Source organism: Lynx canadensis, chromosome A1 (genome assembly GCF_007474595.2).
Source record: "Lynx canadensis isolate LIC74 chromosome A1, mLynCan4.pri.v2, whole genome shotgun sequence".
Lineage (NCBI taxonomy): Eukaryota > Metazoa > Chordata > Mammalia > Carnivora > Felidae > Lynx > Lynx canadensis.
Genome location: NC_044303.2, coordinates 101,302,421 through 101,324,490, shown reverse-complemented (window position 1 = coordinate 101,324,490; position 22,070 = coordinate 101,302,421). Strand labels below are relative to the sequence as shown.

At 44.8% G+C, this 22,070-nt stretch overlaps 1 protein-coding gene across 1 annotated transcript in view; it reads right to left on the bottom strand.

Annotated features, from left to right (window-relative positions):
• Positions 1–22,070, bottom strand: part of PRDM6 (PR/SET domain 6) — a 106,994-nt gene that overhangs the window by 25,653 nt on the left and 59,271 nt on the right. The window contains exons 3-4 of the mRNA XM_030317153.1: positions 7,939–8,066; positions 4,221–4,345 (exon numbers count right to left, since the gene is read on the bottom strand). Coding sequence (XP_030173013.1) covers positions 4,221–4,345; positions 7,939–8,066 — 253 coding nt within the window. The remainder of the gene's footprint in view (positions 1–4,220; positions 4,346–7,938; positions 8,067–22,070) is intronic.

Sequence of the window (22,070 nt, the reverse complement as noted above, 5' to 3'; positions counted from 1 at the left end):
TCTAGTATCAAGAAGCTTTTTAAGGTACCTAATTTATTTTGTGGCTCGCTCCGTAGGATAAAAATGGTCTTAGAATTGCTAATCCAGTTGAGATGATTTAAATTACTCAGGGCTGTGGAAGGCTATCTGTTAAATTATCTGCCCATGCCCTCTCACACATTTGTGCTTTTAAATCACGCAGAGTATTTTCTCTGTGCAGAATAAGGAACCCTCATTATAAAGCACTCCCAGCCCTCTCCGTGAATCATGCGGAATGGGAATCCATCTTAGAAGTACGGTCATATATCTCCCCCACACTATCTGATGAAGCTTTCTGCTGGTTTCTTGGGTGGCCAATCACATGACAGATATACGACTGTGAGACAGGAACTGAAATAAAATTCCTATAATACCCTTAGGGGGAAGGGGGATTGTCACTGGTGAGCGTTTAAGTCAATGACTTAATTTTCTTGAAGCTTCCCTCCACCCTCACTTTGAGCTCGGAACTCAACACCCAAAAGAGCCGCTTCATTTATCTACCGAATCCGCGATACTTCAAGCTGCTATAGTTTTCCACCTTGTCTTCCAAGGATTTCAATAAATGGTTGAACATCTATCCCGGTGGAGTTAACGTAATACTCTAATCAGCAGCCTCAAGAGTGCTTTACACGGTCGGACTCTATGAGACAGAAGGATTAAAAAGCAAAGCATCCGGTGTTTCCAGAAAGTACCCTTTTGATGACACTGCGGCAATGAATCTCAAGACCAGAGGGTGCACTCTCAGATCCCTGTTGTCGGTGGCTGTGAACGGCACACAAGATCCCGAAATCCTCCAGCCCACCCCCTACATCTGTCTCATCCACGTAACAGCAACACCAAGTGCAAGCAATGTTGCAAATGTGTGACTGCCACCCCAGAGATCACATCAAGGGTAAGAAATGCATTCCCTAGGGAGTAATTCCATGGCTCCCCCTCACGTGCATGTGTACTATTTCTCAACAAAACAAGTAAGTAACCTGAAACCATTTTTTAAAACTTAGGGGCGTCTGGGCGGCTCAGCTCATTGAGCCGCCAACTCTTGATTTCGGCTCAGGTCATGATCTCATGCTCGTGAGTGTGAACCCCGAGTCCGGCTCTACGCTACCAGTGTGGAGCCTGCTTGGGACACTCTCTCTCTCTCTCTCTCTCTCTCTCTCTCTCTCTCTCTCTCTCTGTCTCTCTCTCCCCCTGCCCCCTCCTGCTTGCGCACATGAACGCACACTCTCTCTCTCTCTCTCAAAATAAATAAATAAGCTTTTTATTTTTTTTTTTAAATAGAAGTAATTCCACGGTGGTTTCCATTTCTGACTCCTAACTCAGTAGCTGGCCGTTCCTTTCTTCAAGTTCCTCAGACCAAAGCCTTAGAGTTATCCTGGACTCCTTTCTTTCTCGCTCAGCATCCAGTGTGTCCGGAAGCACTCCTGGCTTGACTTTCAAAACGTTTCCAGAATCCAGCCACTTCTTACCACCTCTACCATGACTATACTAGCCCGGACTACCACCCCCTCTCCCCTGGAGTCCTGCAGGAGCCTGGAACTGGATTCCCTGCTCCACCCTCCGCCCTTACTGTCTGGTCTCCACTCAATGGCCAGCGTAATCTTGTTACCACTGCAGCCAGAACATCTCACTCTTCGGCTCAGAACTCTGCCATAGCGCCCTTCGCCTGGCCCTCGAACAGAGGAAAAGCCACGCTTCCGACAGGGGCCTCCTGGGCGCCACGGGGTCCCCGCTCCGGTCCCACCCCACATCTGAGTTAACTCGTCCTCACCTCACTCCCTCCACAACACCCGTGCTAACCTCCACGATACTCTTCCAACAGGCCAGAAACATCCCCATCATGGGGCCTTTACTCTTTTCATCTTGCCGCCTGGAACATTCTTCTCCCAAATAGCAAACGTGGCTGATCCTTCCCTCGCCAATCTCACCCTAAAGGCACATTCCAGGTAGGGCCTTCCCCGCTCACTCCTGCCAACCACAACTCACAACTCCTGGCATGCCTCACCCCTTCCCCTGCTTTGGCCACTCTACAAAATGTACCACCTGACAAGCCATGTATTCGTTCGTTCGTTCATTCATTCATTCATTCATTCATTCATTCATTACTGTGCCTCTCTCCACTAGAATGTAAGTGCCCTGAGGGCAGGAATTCCCATCTGCTTTTTGGCTGCTGCATTTGCAGCACCTACGAAGACACTAGCTCACTACGGGTGTTCAATGAGTATCTGCGCAATGAATGAACACATCCTTGGACTATGTGCCTAGGTACCTGAGAACTCTAGGCTTCAATAAGCTTATCTTCAGACCTTTCTCAACACACACACCACAGTAACATCTTCAGAGTCTGTAGCAGGTTGTGGTAAAGGAGCAAACAGCAGACCTTACAGGATTTCTGGAAGGCTTTTGGATCAACTTCCACACTTCAGAAGGTGAGGTTACATCAAGGTTCACAGGACAGGCCCATGTCAGCAGGCTAGAGGGCCGGAAACTGCTGTTTCTCTGTACATGGACTTCGGTCTAGTCTGGGGGAACAGGGGCATGGAGCCATCCTGAGAAGACAGAACATTCTGGTGTCCTGTCCATTTCTGCCTCAAACACCAACCACACACTCCATGTCCAACACTGAGATTTTTCTCCTACAAAAACAGACACTCCTTCAAACCCAAGTATCACTGCAGAAAAGAAACTTTCCAATGGAAACTTGGGAAGTAAGAGGAATGTACTATAGGTCCAAAGATTCATTGTTTGATTGGAGATTGGTTTGGGGTTAGAGTACAAAGAGAAATTTGATGGCAATACACTTCCTGGGGGTTCTATTTTTTTTTTTTTTTTTTTTGGCAAAGAAAATAAAGACAACATGAAAAAGAAATATCTGACCAGCAGCATTTTTATCAGGAGTAACACAAACTTTTTTTTTTTTTTTGGGGGGGGGGATCTTTGTGTGTGTGTGTATGTGTGAGAAAGTAAGTGGGAAAGGAAAAATAACACTTTTTTTCCTCCAAACTGAAGTTTCTTCAATAGATCTGTTCTCTCTGTTCTTTTTTCTGTTACAGAATGACAAATTATTAGTTCACTGCAATTAGCCGTTATCCGTTTGGTGGCTTTATTGCCACACCATTTTTTTTTTTATTAAAATGGTGTCAGTGAAACCAGTGTTTCTCACTGAAACGCATCAGCATTACCTAATTCCATTCCAAATCCTGGAAATCACCTTATAATACTTTGCAAAGAATTGATAAAAACAAAAATAAAAGTTTTAATAAAAACGGCTCCCAGGTCCTGTTTGCCTACATAAGACTTTTTTTTTTTTTTTTTTTTTTTTTTTTTTTTTTTTTTTTTTTTTTAGAGATAATGACTGCCCTGGTAATAAAGATACAAATTAAATAGTTCATGTTAGACTAGGAAATTTGCAAAGACAAACTCCTCAGTCACGTGTCTATGATTTTTGCTACTGTTTCTCATTCCAATGACTACTTAGCACCCCCAGTTGCCTGGAGGGCTTTGACCCCTAAGTAGACAGCACCGTTTTCTTATTATTTTATTTTTGCCTGTGATGTGACTCTGGCAAGATCGCGTACCCCTGCAGAGCAGGAGTTACAGCTTGTGCTGTTCTGGTAACCCCATGCGGTGGCAAGCACAGTACCAGACACAGAGTAGGTGCTCAATAAAGACCAGCTGCTTCAGGGGTACCTGGGTGGCTCAGTCGGTCAAGCCTCCGACTTTGGCTCAGGTCACAATTGCCCAGTTTGTGAGTTTGAGCCCCAAGTCGGGCTCTGTGCTGACAGCTCAGAGCCTGGAGCCGGCTTCGGATCCTGTGTCTCCCTCTCTCTCTCTGCCTGTGCCTGACTCATTCTCATTTTCATTTCCATTCTCTCTCTCTCTCTCTCTCTCAAAGTAAGTAAACATAAAAAAAAAATTTTTTTTTTAAATACCAGCTGCCTCATTACTGCTACCAGCGACTACTTAAAACTATGACAATGGCTTTGACAATAAATACAGGTGAGGAAAGGACTGGCTTACATAAGATGCCCTGTAAAAAAGCAAAGGACAGGAGCAGGAGAAGAAAATGATGGAACAGACTCGTGCACATTTGCATCACGTATCAGGGTGAGTTGGATTTCAGGAGTCTCAAGCAACACTCTTAAATGGTTAGCTTTCAAATAAGTATTTTGAGATGTGAATTCAGAGCTAAAAGAAATTCTTACAGTTTTCATCCTGGGCAATGCATTGTAAAGGGATCCCAAAGAAAGACGTATAGCTGTCATTGTACCACACCAGAAGCTCGGTACCCCTGGGAATATCTATACAGGCTCGGTAGAATATATTCGACCTATTCAAAACAAAAGAAAACCCAGCTTAGTAATAGGTAGGATTCAGGTGCCCCACCCTCCACATTTTCATTGCCCCGAAAAAGTTCTGCCCAGCTCCATCTAAACAGTTTGTTTGCAATAAAATCTGCACCCACCTTATCATTCCCAGCAACCAATTACAGCCTCTACCCCGGTATAATAAACACCTTACAGTTTATTTCCACAATGTCCCTCCACAGAACATCCTGGCTGAAGAGACACATACAGGGCCCAAGAGCTGGCATAAAGCCAGGGGCTCATTAAAAACAAAAAACAAAACAAAAAACTCCATCTCAGATTAATGAGAAAATTCCATCTCTCGGCAAATTGTAGACGCTGGTGCCTCACCTTCATCTATCAATTAATATTATTGATTTCCTTTTTGAAGGAAAAGCATTACACGTATTCTTGCAACGTGGCAATGGGAGTCCCCAAATCCGTAATAAAATTAAGCGGCTTTGTGATTTAAGGACAGAGGAAAGTAAAAATCTTCCCCATCGCCTATCTTCTCAAGTTTGACACAAGAGAAGAGAAAACCCCTCTTCTAGGGAAAACGAATGGAAATTCATTAAATACAAGGGGAGCACTTTACTCTGGCTGAAAGATTACCCTCTGAAAGGACAGAGTGAAGGCACCAAGAAATAAACATTTTTTAAAACAGCTTTGGTACTGTAAAGAAAAACCTACAGATTAAAAAAAAAAAAAAATGAGGAGACCGTGACTGGTTTCCTTAATGAAGAATTGCTACAAATATTAGCCTCAAGTTCAAGATAAAAGTGTTTAGGGTTGGTGGGCCTTAAATTTAGCCTTTCTGTAAGGAATGGCCTTGGCAGGGCAATTGGCTCCTTGTAGAACACTGCAGACATAAGGCAAATCCTTCTCCACATTTTTCATGGCAGTGAGATATGCACTTGTCAACATATTTTGTCACCACAAAGTGGCTCTTGGCAATAGGATCATAAAGATCAATAAAAAAAAAAGTGCAGATTCTCAATATTTTACTTGCAGCTGCAAAAATTTCATTTATCTTGTTATTTTCCTTACTTGCTGCCATTCTGTCTCACGAGGGCACTGCTAACTAAGCAGAATGTTTTTCCCAACATTCTATGAATATCTGACAAAAACTCCAGCCAGTTGTGCGGACCTCGCCACCCTGCCTCCCTCCGCATCTCCAAGAGCTGTGCATTTTATTAATTCTTTCCACTGCTACATAAAAAAATCAAAATTGGAGCCGAGCTATAAATCACCGGCATCTCCTAACTTGAGAAAAATTGAGTCGACTTTGTACTTCACCCTTGTAACATTTCATCTCTCGGTTTGGCTTCCCTTAATATAAACACAGCGCCCGGCAAATGAATGTGCTAAAAACCAAATGACACACTTTGCTGCTGAAAGAACAGAACTGTTTTCAAGCAATGGGTGGTCTTCTGAGGCACAGAGTAAGCCGAAAGGGAGGGGTGGGCAAAAAAAAAAAAAAAAAAAAAAAAGAAAAAAAATGTGTAAGGGTACACCGTTCCTTACAAGCGGGCAAAGCTTCCAAAACTCGCAGAAATCTCTGCATGTTGAAGCACATCAAAGGAATTTTTCCCTCTTCAGATAATATTTCCTTTGCTGACATGTATTTAGTATTGTGGTTGGATGACTCATAAAGATAGCCTCATGGCGTCCCAACGCAGTTGAAGCACAGCACACGCCAACAAACATTATTGTCAGCCTCAAAATAAAAACAAAACGTTCAGCTAAGGGTCAATCAATCAAGGGCGCTTTGAAGAAAATTCCATTTAGATATTACAAATCATAACAGAATGAATCTAAACCAGCTGACTTTTTGTGAAGAGGACGTTCATGTACAATAAAAATTAAGCTGGCTCTTCGGGGTCCAACTTTTCTATTTTCTTACTCTTGGACGTGGTCACTGGTGATGGATGCCAGTTTTTTAAATTGTGTTTTTGTAGTTCATTTTAGAAAGATCCGAAGTAATCGAAAACAGATCGGCAGAGAGATCTAGAAGGTGAAGCACTATCATGAAAGGCTAGCTGTAAAATCCACTTACTACTGACAGGTAACTGCCTTACTCTTCGGGGTTTCTTGTTTCCCCCAAATTCAGAATTTGCCTCAAGAGCTCCCCAGGTGCTCATTACGGAACCGGCCAGACTATCTCTTGCTGGAGGGACAAACCCAACCTTTACTAATTTTCTAGCTCCGGCTTTCATAAAAACTTCATGACAGAAATGCGGCTGCAGTCAAGTAACCAAATACCGTCATGCACGGTTTCGTTGAAACCATTATTTAATGAAATATAACTGCCCAGGAAACCATGGCAGTGAGTCACATGCTGCCCAAATATGTTCCCTTTGAACTGGAGACCTTCGGAGAGCCAGCCAGATTTGTGCAGCCTTATACCTGCGAGGGGTATAAAGCCCTTTTTTTTTTTTTTTTTAAGCTTCATGTTTAAAAACTAAAAAAGAAAAAAAAAGAAGGAGAAAGAAAGAAAATAAATAGCCACAGGCAAGAAGCCAAGTTGCAGAGTACAGGACCTTCTGCTTTGATGTGTCTGTGGTGCCTAATAAAGCTAACCAGTTGCTTCTGATTCTAAAGGGAACATGGCTGTTTATAACTGAGGTCATATATTTATATGGCACATGTTTTCGAGGGATTTTGAGGAAAGGGTTTTTCCCCCCCTCTCTGTGATCTGTTTTTGTGTTCCCATCTCCATTTCAGCCTTCTTTAGCACTAAGTGGAAATGCTTGACCAACAGGTGCACTGAGCGGATGTGGCAGGGCATCTGGGAATCCACCTTGCTTTTCTGCCCCTCCCATGCCCCTCCCCACCTTCCCCCCACCCCGCCCCAGCCACAGGCCTCCCAACGGGATTCTGGAAAATGAGGCTCGCTCCACTTTGGGTCTGTTACCCTTTGGGCTTTGCCCAAACTTCTCAGGGAACCGGCGGCTTCTTCACGTTCTGGAACTGCCTGATCACCCGACATGTATCTTGAATGGTCAAAGGGCCAAAGCCAAACACTCTGACACCTTTTGAGGGACCGGGATGGGCTATTCTGGCTCAGCCATGGCTGCTGAGCTGAAGAGCTCGGGAAAAGCAGCCTGGAGTAGGCTGAGAGTTAGTTCTTGGCCTCCCACGTCTCTGTGCAAATGACACTGTTTCCCGAGGGAGAAAGCCTAAAGACGGCAGGGTGCACGGGATCTGGGGCTGCATCTCTGAACTCCTATCTACACGCAGGCACACACCGGCTGTGGGGGAATCACCCCACATCGGCAAGTTTTCCCAGCTCATTCAGGCACTTGTGGATGTTCAGGCAGTGGCGTGGAAGTAACGACACCACGTGCACCGAGTAAAAGAGGCCCTTCCGGGAGCATCTTTACTCCTGAACTCTCGGGATAGTGTGGTTTCAAGAACCAAGGAGATTCCAAAAACCTAGGAAAACAACGTCTGCCAGTCCTCACAGGGTTCCGCAGGACTCTGCAGGGTTTTAAAACCAGCAGCAAGCCTGAATTTGTACACGCAAGCCAAAGGGCTTCAGCTACGTTGAAGTGGTAAATCAAGGTACATACGTTACCTGTACTGAACTACTGTTAGATTCTGTTCTCCGCAGTGCCTTGCACATCGGATATACCTCATCCAGCTCGACTTACTAGGTTCCCCACCATCAATAAAGTGCTGTAGTGTTCCATCTTGGTCATATATCTAGAGAAGAGGTCAGAAGGTCAAGTAGTTAGAACGAATCATCAGCAATCATTTTCCCTGCTTCCCTTGGTGTCTTTATGCGTCGGCTGCAGAAATTTATGGCCTGTAGGTTCGCTAGAGCTTTATTGATGTTCGCGGAAACTCAACCGGAATAGCAGGAAAATATTTTTGGGTGATGCAAGTCGATCCCGTTTTTCTTATCAAGCCGATCTTCCCCTGTATTCAACATATTTCTGGTATCTCGAGGATGTGAGTGACCATGTTTCCCAAAGGATATTTAACCTATTTTGACAGGCTACTCCTAAGTAATGAGCTGCCGGATAAACAAAACAAGCTGAAGGGAGAGGCCATGCTGACATGGCTGGAACATCCACACGAGAGGCCCCCGGGCTCAAACACGTAACTGTTCGAAGGCATTCGGGACGCAGTAACCGTCTGTTAGACGAGCCGGGCGACCCCAGGGAAGAAAGCAGGTGGAATGATATAGACGTGCAGAGAACTGGTTAAAACAAAACACAACAGGCTCTCATTCAGATGAAATAAAAGGACTCTCACCTCTCAGAGAATATGGGACTGCTGTTGTCAGCACCTGAAACTATTAGGGCAGCCATCAAAAAAGAGAGACCCTCAAGAAGAGAAAGGGGGGGCAGAGAATGACTATTTCCTAGGGATTGTAAATGTCTTAACTGAGGTTGGTCTACTAATGACTGCTTGAGGTCATTCTAAGCAACTCTTCTTTCAAGATCACATTCAAGGAGGGGGGCCTGGGCCGTTTAGTTGATTAAGCGTCCAACTTTGGCTTAGGTCATTATCTTATATAGCTCGTGAGTTCGAGCCCCACATCAGGATGTCTGCTGTCAACACAGAGCCTGCTTGAGATCCTCTGTTTCCCTCTCTCTCTCAAAAAATAAACACTAAAAAAAAATTTCTTAAAGATCACATACAAGGAAATGAAATTTGTTTCAAACCAGGCAGGGACAATGGGACAAAGAGTCTCACGCGTAACACTAGCCAACCCAGCACAGGCAGAGTGTGAGCCGACCACAGAGGTCATCAGCTCCTGTTTACAGAAACCAGGTGAGCCCTGGGGAGCTTGGAGGATGTGGTCTCTCGAGGGGTGTGAGGTTGGGGGCTTACATACATACAGCCATTCCAGAAGGGAATCCCAGTCCTAGCGGGCATCTGGGAAGCAAGGGGTGCAGTTCTCAGAAGGAACCATGATGTGACTGGTCCTTTTCAAATACAATAGTGATGGGATCCTGGTAATTTGCTGAAGTGTTGCCCACAGCATCCTGGAAGTCATGTCTCTTCCCCTCTCATCAGCCTTTTCCACTGCTCTCTTCCAAACACACATGGAGAACAAGCCTTACAGAGAGCCTCACTGGTTACACTAGAGACTAAAATTAGTACAGTGATTCAGATTAATTCAGCTCAGCATTTCTGTGCTGGGGGCCAAAGGGCTTAGTGATGACAGTTTCTTTTATTATCTCTAGTCATTTTAAAACAGATGACTTGTTTTTTTGGGTTTTGGGTTTTGTTGTTGTTGTTTTTGCTCATTTGTCTCCACCCCCAACCTCTCCCCTCATCTCAAAGACATCCCCCACCCCTCAAAGACAAGACATCAATCTGATGGAGGGAACTGCTGGAGAAGCTTTGGGTAGCGCAGCAGGGCGATCACAACTGATAATCAATGTCGCCTGAGAAGAATAAAGAGACTCCTGGATTATATTATAGTTAAGATTAATGACTTCTTGCAATTCCTAGTTTGAGGATGAGGGCAAGGGAATGGAATCATTTCATGAGGTAGATGTATCTGCTCCCTGAACCACCTAAAGACAGACTTTGCATTTAGGTTAGATCCCACTGTATTATGTGGCGGGGGTTTCTGCTTTCCTTTTTAGGAAGCTGGTTCCGAGATTCAAAGTCTCAACCGTGACTCTGCTGTTGACAACCCGTGGGACGCTGAACAAAGCCATTAGTTCCTCAGACACCAATGTTTACCTAAAATGGAGCCAGAAATGTTGACGACCCAGCCCCTCTGCCCTATCCTTTCCCCCACGAACCAACTTCCCTTGAGAGCTGCGAGTGAAAACAATTATGAAGCGTTTTGAGGAGGACAATTCTCCTTGGTGCTTCTAGCCCATTTCATCAGCAGCACATGAAACTCTAGTATTTACGTGTAACGGGTGTCACTTGGACGCGGGCTCATCTGAACACCAGGCACAAGCCAGTCAGTCTTGAAAATGGGTATAAAAAGGTTTCTCCCTATACTCTTGTCTTAGCAAAAATCCCCCCAAATTAAATATAGTATGACGACAGGAATCCTATCATTTTTGCCTGCTTGATTGGAACTGCTACTTGCCTTGAGGGGAAAAGTAGGTGGCTATTTGTCAGGCCTTTTCCCAACATCACACAACATAGCATAGGACATGAGGCTGTGCCTCCCCGGCTTCCGCTAATACCAACTTTACGCTAACTCAAATGGAAAAGTGACGAAACTCACAGGTACTTTGTCAGATCCCATAGCCGTGCCCCCAGAGTTGAGGAAACTCATTCGACCTTGATGTTGTTCTCTCCCTCGGCCCCCAGTGCCCAGCCATCACCCAATGGAGTTGAACTTGCCTCCTACATGCTTTCCAAGGACAGTCTCTCTCTCTCTCCACCGTCACCATCATCAGCCCGAGTCACCTTCCTCGTGCACTATACCACAGTCCTCAGTGACACCATCTGTTTCACCTAAGTCCCCCCGAAATAAATGTCATAACTATGTCACAAAATGTCACATCATGACAACATATATTCACAGCACGTGGCATTTCCTCAAGGGGGCTCATCATAATAAGACCAGTGCCTCCTGGTCCTGGTTCGTGGTCCCCAACCAAAGTTTTTAGAGGGGCCGAAAATGTACGCCTGTATACTTGGCTCAAGGTCATCCTGGACCCCTTCTGGTCTGTGATGTTAAATGTGAACATTTATCTTTTTTTTTTTTGTAAGGTTTTTAAAAATGTATTTGTTTTGAGGGGGGAAGGGGCAGGGAGAGAGAGAATCTCCAAGCAGGCTCCACACTGTCAGCGGAGAGTCTAGTGCGGGGCTCAAAGAAACCAACTGTGAGATCATGACCTGAGCCGAACTCAAGAGTCAGATGCTTAACTGACAGAGCCACCCAGGCGCCCCCCCCCCCAAGAGTTCACATTTAAACTCAGTGTTTCTAGAACAAGAAACAAGGGGCCAGAAGGCACTGACACGTATTTCTGTTCATTCCTCGAGTAGAAGGGGAATCCAAGCGGGAAAACGAAGATACCCAAATATGAGCACTGAGCAGGAACTAAGAAAAGCCCTAGGTACTCACTTGGGCCCTATCATCACCATCCATCATCAGTTCAACTTTGTTTCCATTTAAGAGCTCAGGTGTTTTTTGTTGTTGTTGTTCCTGTTGTTTAAAGGACGCACTATGTGCAAAATTCTGCATGTAACCAAACTATACAAGGACAGTGAGCCTATATCCATCTACTGTATCAGGCAGGGCCCAACTTTCTTTTTCCAAGACAGAAGGAACTAAAAACAAAAATAATATAAAAACAGGGAGGGGGACAAAACAAAAGAGACTTATAAATATGGAGAACAAACTGAGGGTGGCTGGAGGGGTTGTGGGAGGGGGGATGGGCTAAATGGGTAAAAGGCACTAAGATATCTACTGAAATCATTGCTTCACTATATACTAATTTGGAAGTAAATTTTAAAAAATAAAAAATAAAGTTAAATCAAAAGAAAAAAAGGCAGAAGGAACTAGAAGTGAAGAAATGTTTCAACAAGTTTCAAGCTAGAACAACAATTCCAAGTTCAAGAAGGTGTTCTTGGACATTGCATTAACATCTATATTTGTGGGACAGTAAAATGAAAATTTAGATACCTGTAGGACTAAAAAAAAAAACAACTTAAGGAATTTAAGGATATCAATTAATGCTGATACCGACATTTATTTTGTTTTCATGTCCTTTCAAAACAAACCATGCATAAAGTGTTTAGACAATCCTCTCAAGATCTATGAAAATGTCAACAAGGTCACAAATTCTGTTCATTCCAATAGTGAGAATGAAGGTAAGAGAGTGAAATTTATATTAAGGGAAAGACTCATTCTGGAAGAACACTTGAATAAAGCAGAGTGTTTTTTTTTTTTTTTAACGTTTATTCATTTTGGAGAGACAAAGAGACAGAGCATGAGTGGGGAAAGGCCAGAAATAAAGGGAGACACAGAATCCGAAGCAGGCTCCAGGCTCTGAGCTGTCAGCACAGAGCCCCATGCGGGGCTCGAACTCATCAACAATGAGATCATGACCTGAGCGCGCGCGCGCACACACACACACACACACACACACACACACACACACACAGGATACTTGGTGGGAATTGAAGTAAAATTTTCAAGTAGAAAACTCTCCAAACTATACCAAGTGTATCTGGCATATTGGTTTTAGAAAGGTAGCTCCAGCTTTGCTGAAAACGAGTGTAAGACAGCACAGTCATATTGGAAAACACTCTGGCAATATTGAAATAAAGCTGATGATGTGTAAATCCTATGACTCAGCAATATCACTTCTAGGAAATTACCCCCACTGAAATCCCAGTGCCCCAGGAGACAAGTCCAAGGGCATTCACTGTAGCACTGTTTGTAATAGTAAATAATGAGAAATAATGGAAATACCCTTTATCAGAAAGACAAACTGCGCTTTAATTACCCAATAAAATAGTACAAAACACTTAAAGGAAATGAATTAGATCTGTTTGTATTCAGATCTAGTTGATATGGATAAATATCAAAAACAGAGAGTTGAGGGGCACCTGGGTGGCTCAGTCAGTTGAGTGCCCAAGTCTTGAGTTTGGATCAGGTCGTGATCCCAGGGATTGTAGGATCAAGTCCTGAATCGGGTTCTGCACTGGGCATTGACCCTGCTTTAGAGTCTCTCTGAGTGTCTCTCTCTGAGTCTGTCTGTCTCTCTCTCTCTCTCTCTCTCTCTCTAATAAAAATATAGAGGCACGTGGGTGGCTCAGTTGGCTAAGTGTCTGACTTCAGCTCAGGCCATGATCTTGCAGTTCATGAGTTCGAGCCCCGCATGGGGCTCTGTGCTGATAGCTCAGAGCCTGGAGCCTGCTTTGGATTCTGTGTCTCCCTCTCTCTCTGCTCCTCCCCTGCTCCCACTCTGTCTCTCTTTCTCATAAATAAAGATAAGATAAAAAAACAGTAACAAAGAAAGATTGAGGAAAAACAGGCTGCAGATTGATACACATGATACGGTTTGTTAACATTTCAAAATATACAACACTCAGTAGCATACTTTATGAAAGCGTATACTGCAATATACAAGTAGTGAGAGCTAAAGATACATACGGTAAAATTCTGAAAAGGTTCACCGGAGGGGTTCATGATAACTTTATGAGAGCGCTGGCCTTGGGGAAAAAGGAATGGAGGTAAAATAAGGGGAATTTACCTGAAAAGTTTCATTTTTCTTAAAAAAAAAAAATCTGAAGCCAATATGGCAAAAGCTTAATACTTACTTTTTGGCTGGCCCACATACTGGCATTTCTATATCATACTTTATGCTTTTCTGATTCTTTTCCAAAAAATCAGAGAGAGAAAAATAAATGAAAACCTAGGCACTCATTTCTTTGTAGTTGGGTGTTTGCATGTGTTGTTAAAATAGAGAAGCTGACTATATTACCCAAGGTTAAAACGTTATCTGTGTTATCTTCCTAGGAAAATGTTTGGAGTATGTACGACTATGTCAACAGCCCCTGATTTCTTCTGTGATCCTTGTTGTTGCTATTTTAAAACCTTTATTTTTGGTCTGTGCTTTCTCTTTTCTCTTTTATCAATGCGACTGGAGAGATAAGTAAGGGTGAACGCTAATTCTTACCTTTTTAAGGGGATTTTTGCAGTTTTCAGTCCAGTAATATTTACTGGGATGCCACACATGATGGAAAGAATGACCACACGTTCTTGCTTATTACAAACCACACATGACATCAAACGAAAACCACCGTGTGAAAGGTGTGTATTTATTTCAATCCTGGATACCAGGAAGCACCACTGTCTCCCATGACTTTAGGGTCCTAGAAGAAGAGTCTACTTTTTTTTTTTTTTTTTTTTTTAATTTTTTTTTTTTCAACGTTTATTAATTTTTGGGACAGAGAGAGACAGAGCATGAACGGGGGAGGGGCAGAGAGAGAGGGAGACACAGAATCGGAAACAGGCTCCAGGCTCCGAGCCATCAGCCCAGAGCCTGACGCGGGGCTCAAACTCACGGACCGCGAGATCGTGACCTGGCTGAAGTCGGACGCTTAACCGACTGCGCCACCCAGGCGCCCCAAGAAGAGTCTACTTTAAAGGACAAGAGCAATAAAAAATACATCCACGTTCATGATTTCCGGTTCCTGAGTTCAAGCTGACAGCACAGAGCCTGCTTGGAATTTCTGCACCCCCCCCGTCCCTCCCCCACTCGTGCTCTATCAAAACACATAAATAAGCTTAAAAAATTAAAAAAAAAATGGGGCGCCTGGGTGGCGCAGTCGGTTAAGCGTCCGACTTCAGCCAGGTCACGATCTCGCGGTCCGGGAGTTCGAGCCCCGCGTCAGGCTCTGGGCTGATGGCTCGGAGCCTGGAGCCTGTTTCCGATTCTGTGTCTCCCTCTCTCTCTGCCCCTCCCCCGTTCATGCTCTGTCTCTCTCTGTCCCCCCAAAAAATAAATAAACGTTGAAAAAAAAAATTAAAAAAAAATCCACCCAGGTTGTGTTATACATCCTAATCCTGAGTGGTTTGTCCACGGCTCTGTCATTTATGAATGTTGCCAATTTACATTTAATGATAATCATCATCATAGAAACAATGTAAGGAAGCAAGTAAGTTGGGCTCATTTTTAATTTATAAAAAGCAGTAAAACCTCCTTCTGAATGACAGTAATTTGTACATATCGGTGGCTCTGAGCCATCAGTTTCTCTGAATCAAGAGTTGCAAACCCAGCGGGCTCTCGGGCTGGACTTGGACACGTGGCCAACTTGGTTTTTCTTCCACCGTGTTTTAAAAACTTGGAAATTTCCAACTGTTCTCAAAAAGTAAAATCAGAAGGTGAGTCCCCACTCTCTGGCAATAATCCACCGAGGCGGAGAAAAGATCACCCCCTTTAGGCCAACCCTGTGGTTCTGCACCACTCCTTATTGTCTTACATGCTCCCAACTTCAGTAATTTACTTATTAGCTTGGCCTCATGAAGGATTTCAGTGTGTAATCCCAGCCCTAAAGGAATTATTGGTACGACTAAAAATCAGTCTGTGACAACTGGGGGCACTCTGAAGGAAACCCTTTTGAACTGATAACCTGGAAACACGGCAAACATTCATTACGCCTGTGCTGCCCAGAAGCCCATCTGATTGCAATCCAAGCTTTCTGTGCTGTAGTTTTCCAGGGAGTGAGAGAGCTGGGTTCATTTCTTTCATTCTTACCAGCAGAGGTTTTCAATGATCTTTTTAACCAAAGGACCCCCTTGAAGTCAAAGAAGTTATAAAAGTAATTTCACTATAAAAACAGATAAAAAGAAAGTCCGCCAGAAAGCACCCAGCCAGCTCACCTAACCTCACCCCTGCTCTTGGAGGCGGCTGCTGGGACATCACCAAGGGCTCGCAATGAACTGGGGGGACCTGTCTGAAAAAACACCACAGGCAGAGCACTTTCTCCGGTGGACAGACCTCCGTGAAGATTTCGGTCGCCCATTCTTCTGCTAGGACGCTGAGTACCTTGGCTAAATTTAAAGCCCAGGAGAATCAGATTTGGAAGGGACCTCAGAGACCATCTGTTCCAAACTGATCAGGTTTGACCTAAGAAAATGGGGGCTCCACAAGTTAGTGGCTTAGACAAAGCGAGACTACTAGTCAGTGGCAGACTGAGGCCTCATCTCCAGGCCTTCTTCCAGCCTCCATACCTCTGCTTTCCCACTGGGAGATGCCATGCCTGGGTCACCTCATCCACTGTTCCAAGTACCCTGAAAAGAGCCAGTGACTGCAGACCAAAGGACCATGCATTATAATAGCATAAATACTAATCTGTTCCTTCCAGAACATGGGTCCTTGAACTTTGGCATGGAAAGAAAAAAAAAAAGATCCCCAGGTTTTATAGGAAAACGATTAGCCAATTTTCAGTGAGCAGGGAGACATCTCTGGCCCCTCTCCTTCATTTCCATACCTTGGCCTGTCCCTGTGCCCAGGCCCCAGACACCAGCATTTGGTTGTGCGCTGAAATGCCAGCCACTTTCAGTCTTTACCGGGTGGCTGACGTGACGGAGCATATTTTATGCCCAAACATCTAACACGGGGCCTGGCACGTGCCCAGAGGAGGACCTCAAAACACGCTGCAATGAACGGAAATGAATTTTCACAAAAATTCTGTCACTTCCTAAAGATCTTAGCTTTTACTCGAAGCCTGAGGGAAAAAAATCACCACTAAATGCAATTAAACTCCATTCTGAACACTATCCACCAGGGCTTTCTAAAAGAAAATATTACATCCTCCTTGAACCTAACTTCTGCCAATTCTATGAAATGCAAAGACACATTGCATGTGATTATTGAAATGTAATCAACAACTGTTATAACAAGAGCCAAGAAGTGGTCTTTGGGGGGTTTTGGGTTCAGATCTGAAAACCTAAGCACACGGAGGATGCAGGGAAGAAGAGCTACAAAGACGGTTTGCCTTGTGGTGCCTGAGTGGCTCAGTCGGTTGAGCGTCCGACTTCCGCTCAGGTCATGATCTCACGGTCTGTGAGTTCAAGCCCCACGTCGGGTTCTGTGCTGACAGCTCAGAGCCTGGAACCTCTTTTGGATTCTGTGCCTCCCTCGCTCTGTGCCCCTCCTCCCGTTCATGCTCTGTCTCTGTCTCAAAAATAAACAAACATTAAATAAAAAAACAAAGATGGTTTCTCTTATCTTCTCTGCCTGTTCTCCACAGTGCCTTCATCTGGCCCCCTCTTTCTGTAAAATTCAGAAAAGCAAGGTTTCAATAAGCAAGTGTATTAGGGATTTGAGAACCTCAATTGAAAAAATATATTGTTTGCCAAGATGCATAATAACGTTTTACTGTGGGATTCCTCTGGGTCAGGAGGGGCAGGGAGCAAATATTTTGTGGCCCAGGGAGAGCTAACACAACTAATGCCACAAAGAATAATTCCTCACTGTTTTGACCGTGAACACTTACAAACCAGAATACCTCTGCTGCTAAATCAAAACTCTTACTTTCAACAGTATGGTTGTTAGGGGGACTTTCTTAAGTATTACCAGGGAAAACATGCCACAGGAGTCACTCTGGTTAAGAGCAACTGGGGAGGGCATGTGGAGTTGTAAGCCTGGCTCCCCCTTGAGTAACCAAGTGACGTTAGACAGTGACTTAACCTCTTGAAGATGCTGAGACCTTCTTTGAAAAAATGGTGCTTATGATAGTCCCTACATCAAAGGGCTAATATAGGGGCACCTGGGTGGCTCAGTTGGCTAAATGTCCGACTCTTGGTTTCACCTCATATTACGATCCCACAATTTGTGGGATCGAGCCCCGTGTCAGGCTGACATCAAGAAGCCTGCTTGGGATTCTCTTGTTCTCTGCCCCTCTCCCATGCACGCTCATGCTGTCTCTCAAAATAAATAAATAAACTTAAAAAAAATACAGGTGAATATAAAACTCAAATGGGCCGGTGTATGTGAAGTTCTCAAACCAGAGCTGGGCACTCAGTATAAGAACATCTGCTATCCTTAGGCATCACTATAATTAGTAAAGAAACCTCAGCCCAAACATGACCAACCAACCAGATGGCGGCCCCTGACCACAAGATAGTATGTATAATGTAAGCAGACTCATTGCTGCTAGGGTTGACCAGCCTGTAAGCTCACGGAGGGCAGGAATACACTGTAATTGCTTTTTAAATTTATCCACAGGCACCTCACACGAGTCTTTACACAGACTAGGAAATCAACTTCTGCTGAAAGAAAGAGAGAAGAAACGGATCCGAAACGACACAAGCAAGGTGTATGAATAAAACAGATATTCTAGGGGCTCCTGAGTGGCTCAGTCGGTTAAGTGTCCGACTTCAGCTCAGGCCACGATCTCACGGTTCGTGGGTTCGAGCCCTGCATCAGGCTGTGTATGGACAGACGGGGGCCTGGAGCCTACTTTGGATTCTGTGCCTCCCTCTCTCAACTCCTCCCCTGCTCATGTGGGCGTGCGGGCTCTCCCTCTCTCTCTCAAAAATAAACAGACATTAAAAAATTAATTTTAAAAACCCAGAATAGATATTCTAGTTTTATCTCCCAGATGAGCCTATTAAACGATAAAACAAAGTATTTTAAAGTGCTGGATGGATGAGAACACCACACAGAAAACGCTAAGGAAGTACCTCTTCAGTGCTAAATTTCCCATCTCCTAAGCTTACTCAGTCTTTGGTTTTAATGCAGGGTTACAAAAATGCCATCCCAAAGACACAGGTACCTCACCGCCTTCAGAACATACCTGGAGCCTATTTATAATGAACAGGCAGTCCTTGCATGCATTTTAATTAACTGTGGCTTCGAGACCCCAAAACCCCCTCATTGAACATTACCTACTACGTAGCACTGCTTGACCTCTGAAGTCAGTGACATTATTTGGCCAGGGGAGGCCCCAACGTATAGTGAGCACCTCGTTCCTCTGTGAACACTGAACACAATCAAGGTAGGCGAGCCGTCTGAGCAATCAAGCATACTGGATAAGGAGCAGGGGACATGTACGGATGGCAGCCTAGAGCATCAGATCGACAGGGAGCTCTGTGAGTCAGGGCTTTGGGCCACTACCTCCCAGTCTCGAGAGGAAGATAGCAGGAACCCCGGCACTGTGGGCTCCCAACCTCTTTGAGCATAGATTTTTAAATTAAGCTAGATCAAAGCTTGAGAAAAGAGGCCACTGAGCAATGCTTTAAACACGAAGAGAGTATCGGGGCACCTGGGTGGCTCAGTCGGTTGAGCAACCGACTTCGGCTCAGGTCATGATCTCACAGCTCATGAGTTTGAGCCCCACGTCAGGCTCTGTGCTGATGGCTCGGAGCCTGGAGCCTGCTTCGGATTCTGGGTCTCCCTCTCTCTCCGCCCCTAACCCACTCGCATTCTGTCTCAAATGTAAATAAACATTAAAATTTTTTTTCAAAAAATGAGGAGCAAATCTGCATCCTCCTTAACACAAAAAAGGAACAGCAGTGAATGACTGCATTATACACATCTGTATGGTACTTTAGTTTATAAGATACTGTCCTAAACTTATTTGATCCTCATAACGGACCTAGCAGGTGGGATGGACCATTAGTCTGTTTTACAGACAAGAAACCTTGGGCTAACAAGGGTTAAAGGACTTGCCCCCAGACATGCCATCTATACTAACAAGTGACCAGGACAAATGCCCCAAGTCACAGGCCAGCCACTCCCTTATGGCTTTTTTCCATCATCTCCCGTTTGTTCTATCAGGGAGAAATGGAAAGCGTTTTCTTTAAAAGCATCGGAAATTCTCCGAGTGAGGCTCATAAAAATGTACATAACGATTAATAATGTCATGTGTGAAACAAACCCCTATTTTCAGAGCAAACGCCCTTTTACTGAGAATTACTTAATCTGTTAGTAAAACTGACACAAAGCCACCATACAATTCAGGAGAGATACAACTCTCCAGTTCTGTGAAAACTCACTCTCCTTCCAGGGGTAATAATGACCCAGTGGGCGGGTGGGGGGGGGGACACCCGACTTTAGCTCAGGTCATGATGTTGCTGTTACTGAGTTTGAGTCCCGCGCTGGGCTCTGTGCCGAAAGCTCAGAGCCTGGAGCCTGTTTTGGATTCTGTGTCTCCCTCTCTCATTTTCTCTCTCTACCCCTCCCCCGCTCATGCTCTGCCTCTCTCTCTAAAATAAACAAAAAAAAATTAAAAAAAAATAATGACGACACAGAACATCAAAAAACTGGGTGACGCTGAAGTCTACAGATGAAGAAGCCTATTTTAGAAGGAAAGATTCTTGATTCTAGCACAAAGTGGCTCGTGTGCCCGTATCTACTCGTGTTGTTTTTCAGCTTTTACCTCAAATATCTAACTACAGGTTTCTCATGTCGACAATTTCTCGTTCCTCCTTCCATTAGAATGAACTTACTGTGCTGTTATTTCTAAAAGGCAAACCCTTTGCTCTCCCTTTGGTCTGGCCTATTTTGGAATGTCTGGAATGCCAAGATTTTAAGACGAGGCTTCAAAGGTCAAGTAATAAACGCCCCATAAAATAAATGAGTAATGGTTATATACACCGTTGTTGTATTTTCAGTAATGCTGATATAAAGCTATATACTGTACTCTGTCAATTCCCATTCATCAAGTTCCAGAAATATTAGAAAATCATTAGAGGTTTATGTGGAGCTTGCAGATAATACTAACATATACGTCAAGACTGAAATATGGTAATCAGAAAAACAGTTGAAAAGTGTCAATAAACTGTAAAACACCCGTGGTGGTGTTCGTGAAGCCTGCAGCAGAGAGCTGGCCATGTGAAGCAACACAAATGGATATTTTGGTCACACTGCGGGCCAGCCGCTGCTAAGTGGCGGGCTGGAAGAAGACAATGGGCAGCTGGGAAGATTCCCGCCCGGAGACCCAAGAACTCCCGGGAGCCGAGCGGTAGGGCACTGGGTGAATCCCACTTATCTCCGAGGACAGCGGCGGCCGTCGATAGGAGGCCTGCCATCCATCAATCTGGAGTCTTCTTCAGACATCCCCTGTCTGTTGATCAGAGGAAGACTTTGGGGGAATCAGGCTTCCATTATCAGGACTCTGTCTGTGATCTGAACAAGCCACTGAACCTTTAACTTTTCACTTGGCAGCACGGTCTACGCTGGAAAGTCCTGACAGTTCATTCATTTTGCTCCATCCTGGAGCCAGCCCATGTCTGACTGGTGAGACCCGCCCTCTTTGATGTTGTACTCTTTGGAGAGCGCCCTGCTGTGAAAAAAATTTTCTCCGTCCAAATTAAAGAGAAATAGTTCTGCATCCAGCTGTTAGCTGTGACACGTCTGCCATTTTTCAGGGCACTGGCTTGGTGCCATCCACGGGCTCTGCTGCAATCCTATCTTTCTCCCTCTACTCCGTCACAGCAATAATATCCATAGCACACAGCTGTCTCCAGTGCCCATACGACATCAACGCTAGGAAGGAAAAGATGGTTAATCCTCTGGTGCCGAGGACAGCCTTGGAAACATTTTCAGGCAGCAATTTCTTCCTACCCCGACCCTTTTTAAAATTTTTTTTTTCAACGTTTATTTATTTTTTGGGACAGAGAGAGACAGAGCATGAACAGGGGAGGGGCAGAGAGAGAGAGACACACACAGAATCGGAAACAGGCTCCAGGCTCCGAGCCATCAGCCCAGAGCCTGACGCGGGGCTCGAACTCACGGACCGCGAGATCGTGACCTGGCTGAAGTCGGACGCTTAACCGACTGCGCCACCCAGGTGCCCCGACCCTTTTTTAAAAGTATCAGCACGATGGGGCGCCTGGGTGGCTCAGTTGGCTTAGCACCTGACTTCGGCTCAGGTCATGATCTCATGGTTCGTGGGTTCGAGCCCCGCATCGGGCTCTGTGCTGACAGCTCAGAGGCTGGAGCCTGCTTCCGATTCTGTGTCTCCCTCTCTCTCTCTGCCCCTCCCCTGCTCACACTTTCTCCCTCTCTCAAAAATAAACATTAAAAAAATTTTTTTTAAAGTATCAGCACGAATGTCTCTGACGAACTTTCACAATCTACCCATTTAAAAACTGCCTCAGGGGGCGCCTGGGTGGCGCAGTCGGTTAAGCGTCCGACTTCAGCCAGGTCACGATCTCGCGGTCCGTGAGTTCGAGCCCCGCGTCAGGCTCTGGGCTGATGGCTCGGAGCCTGGAGCCTGTTTCTGATTCTGTGTCTCCCTCTCTCTCTGCCCCTCCCC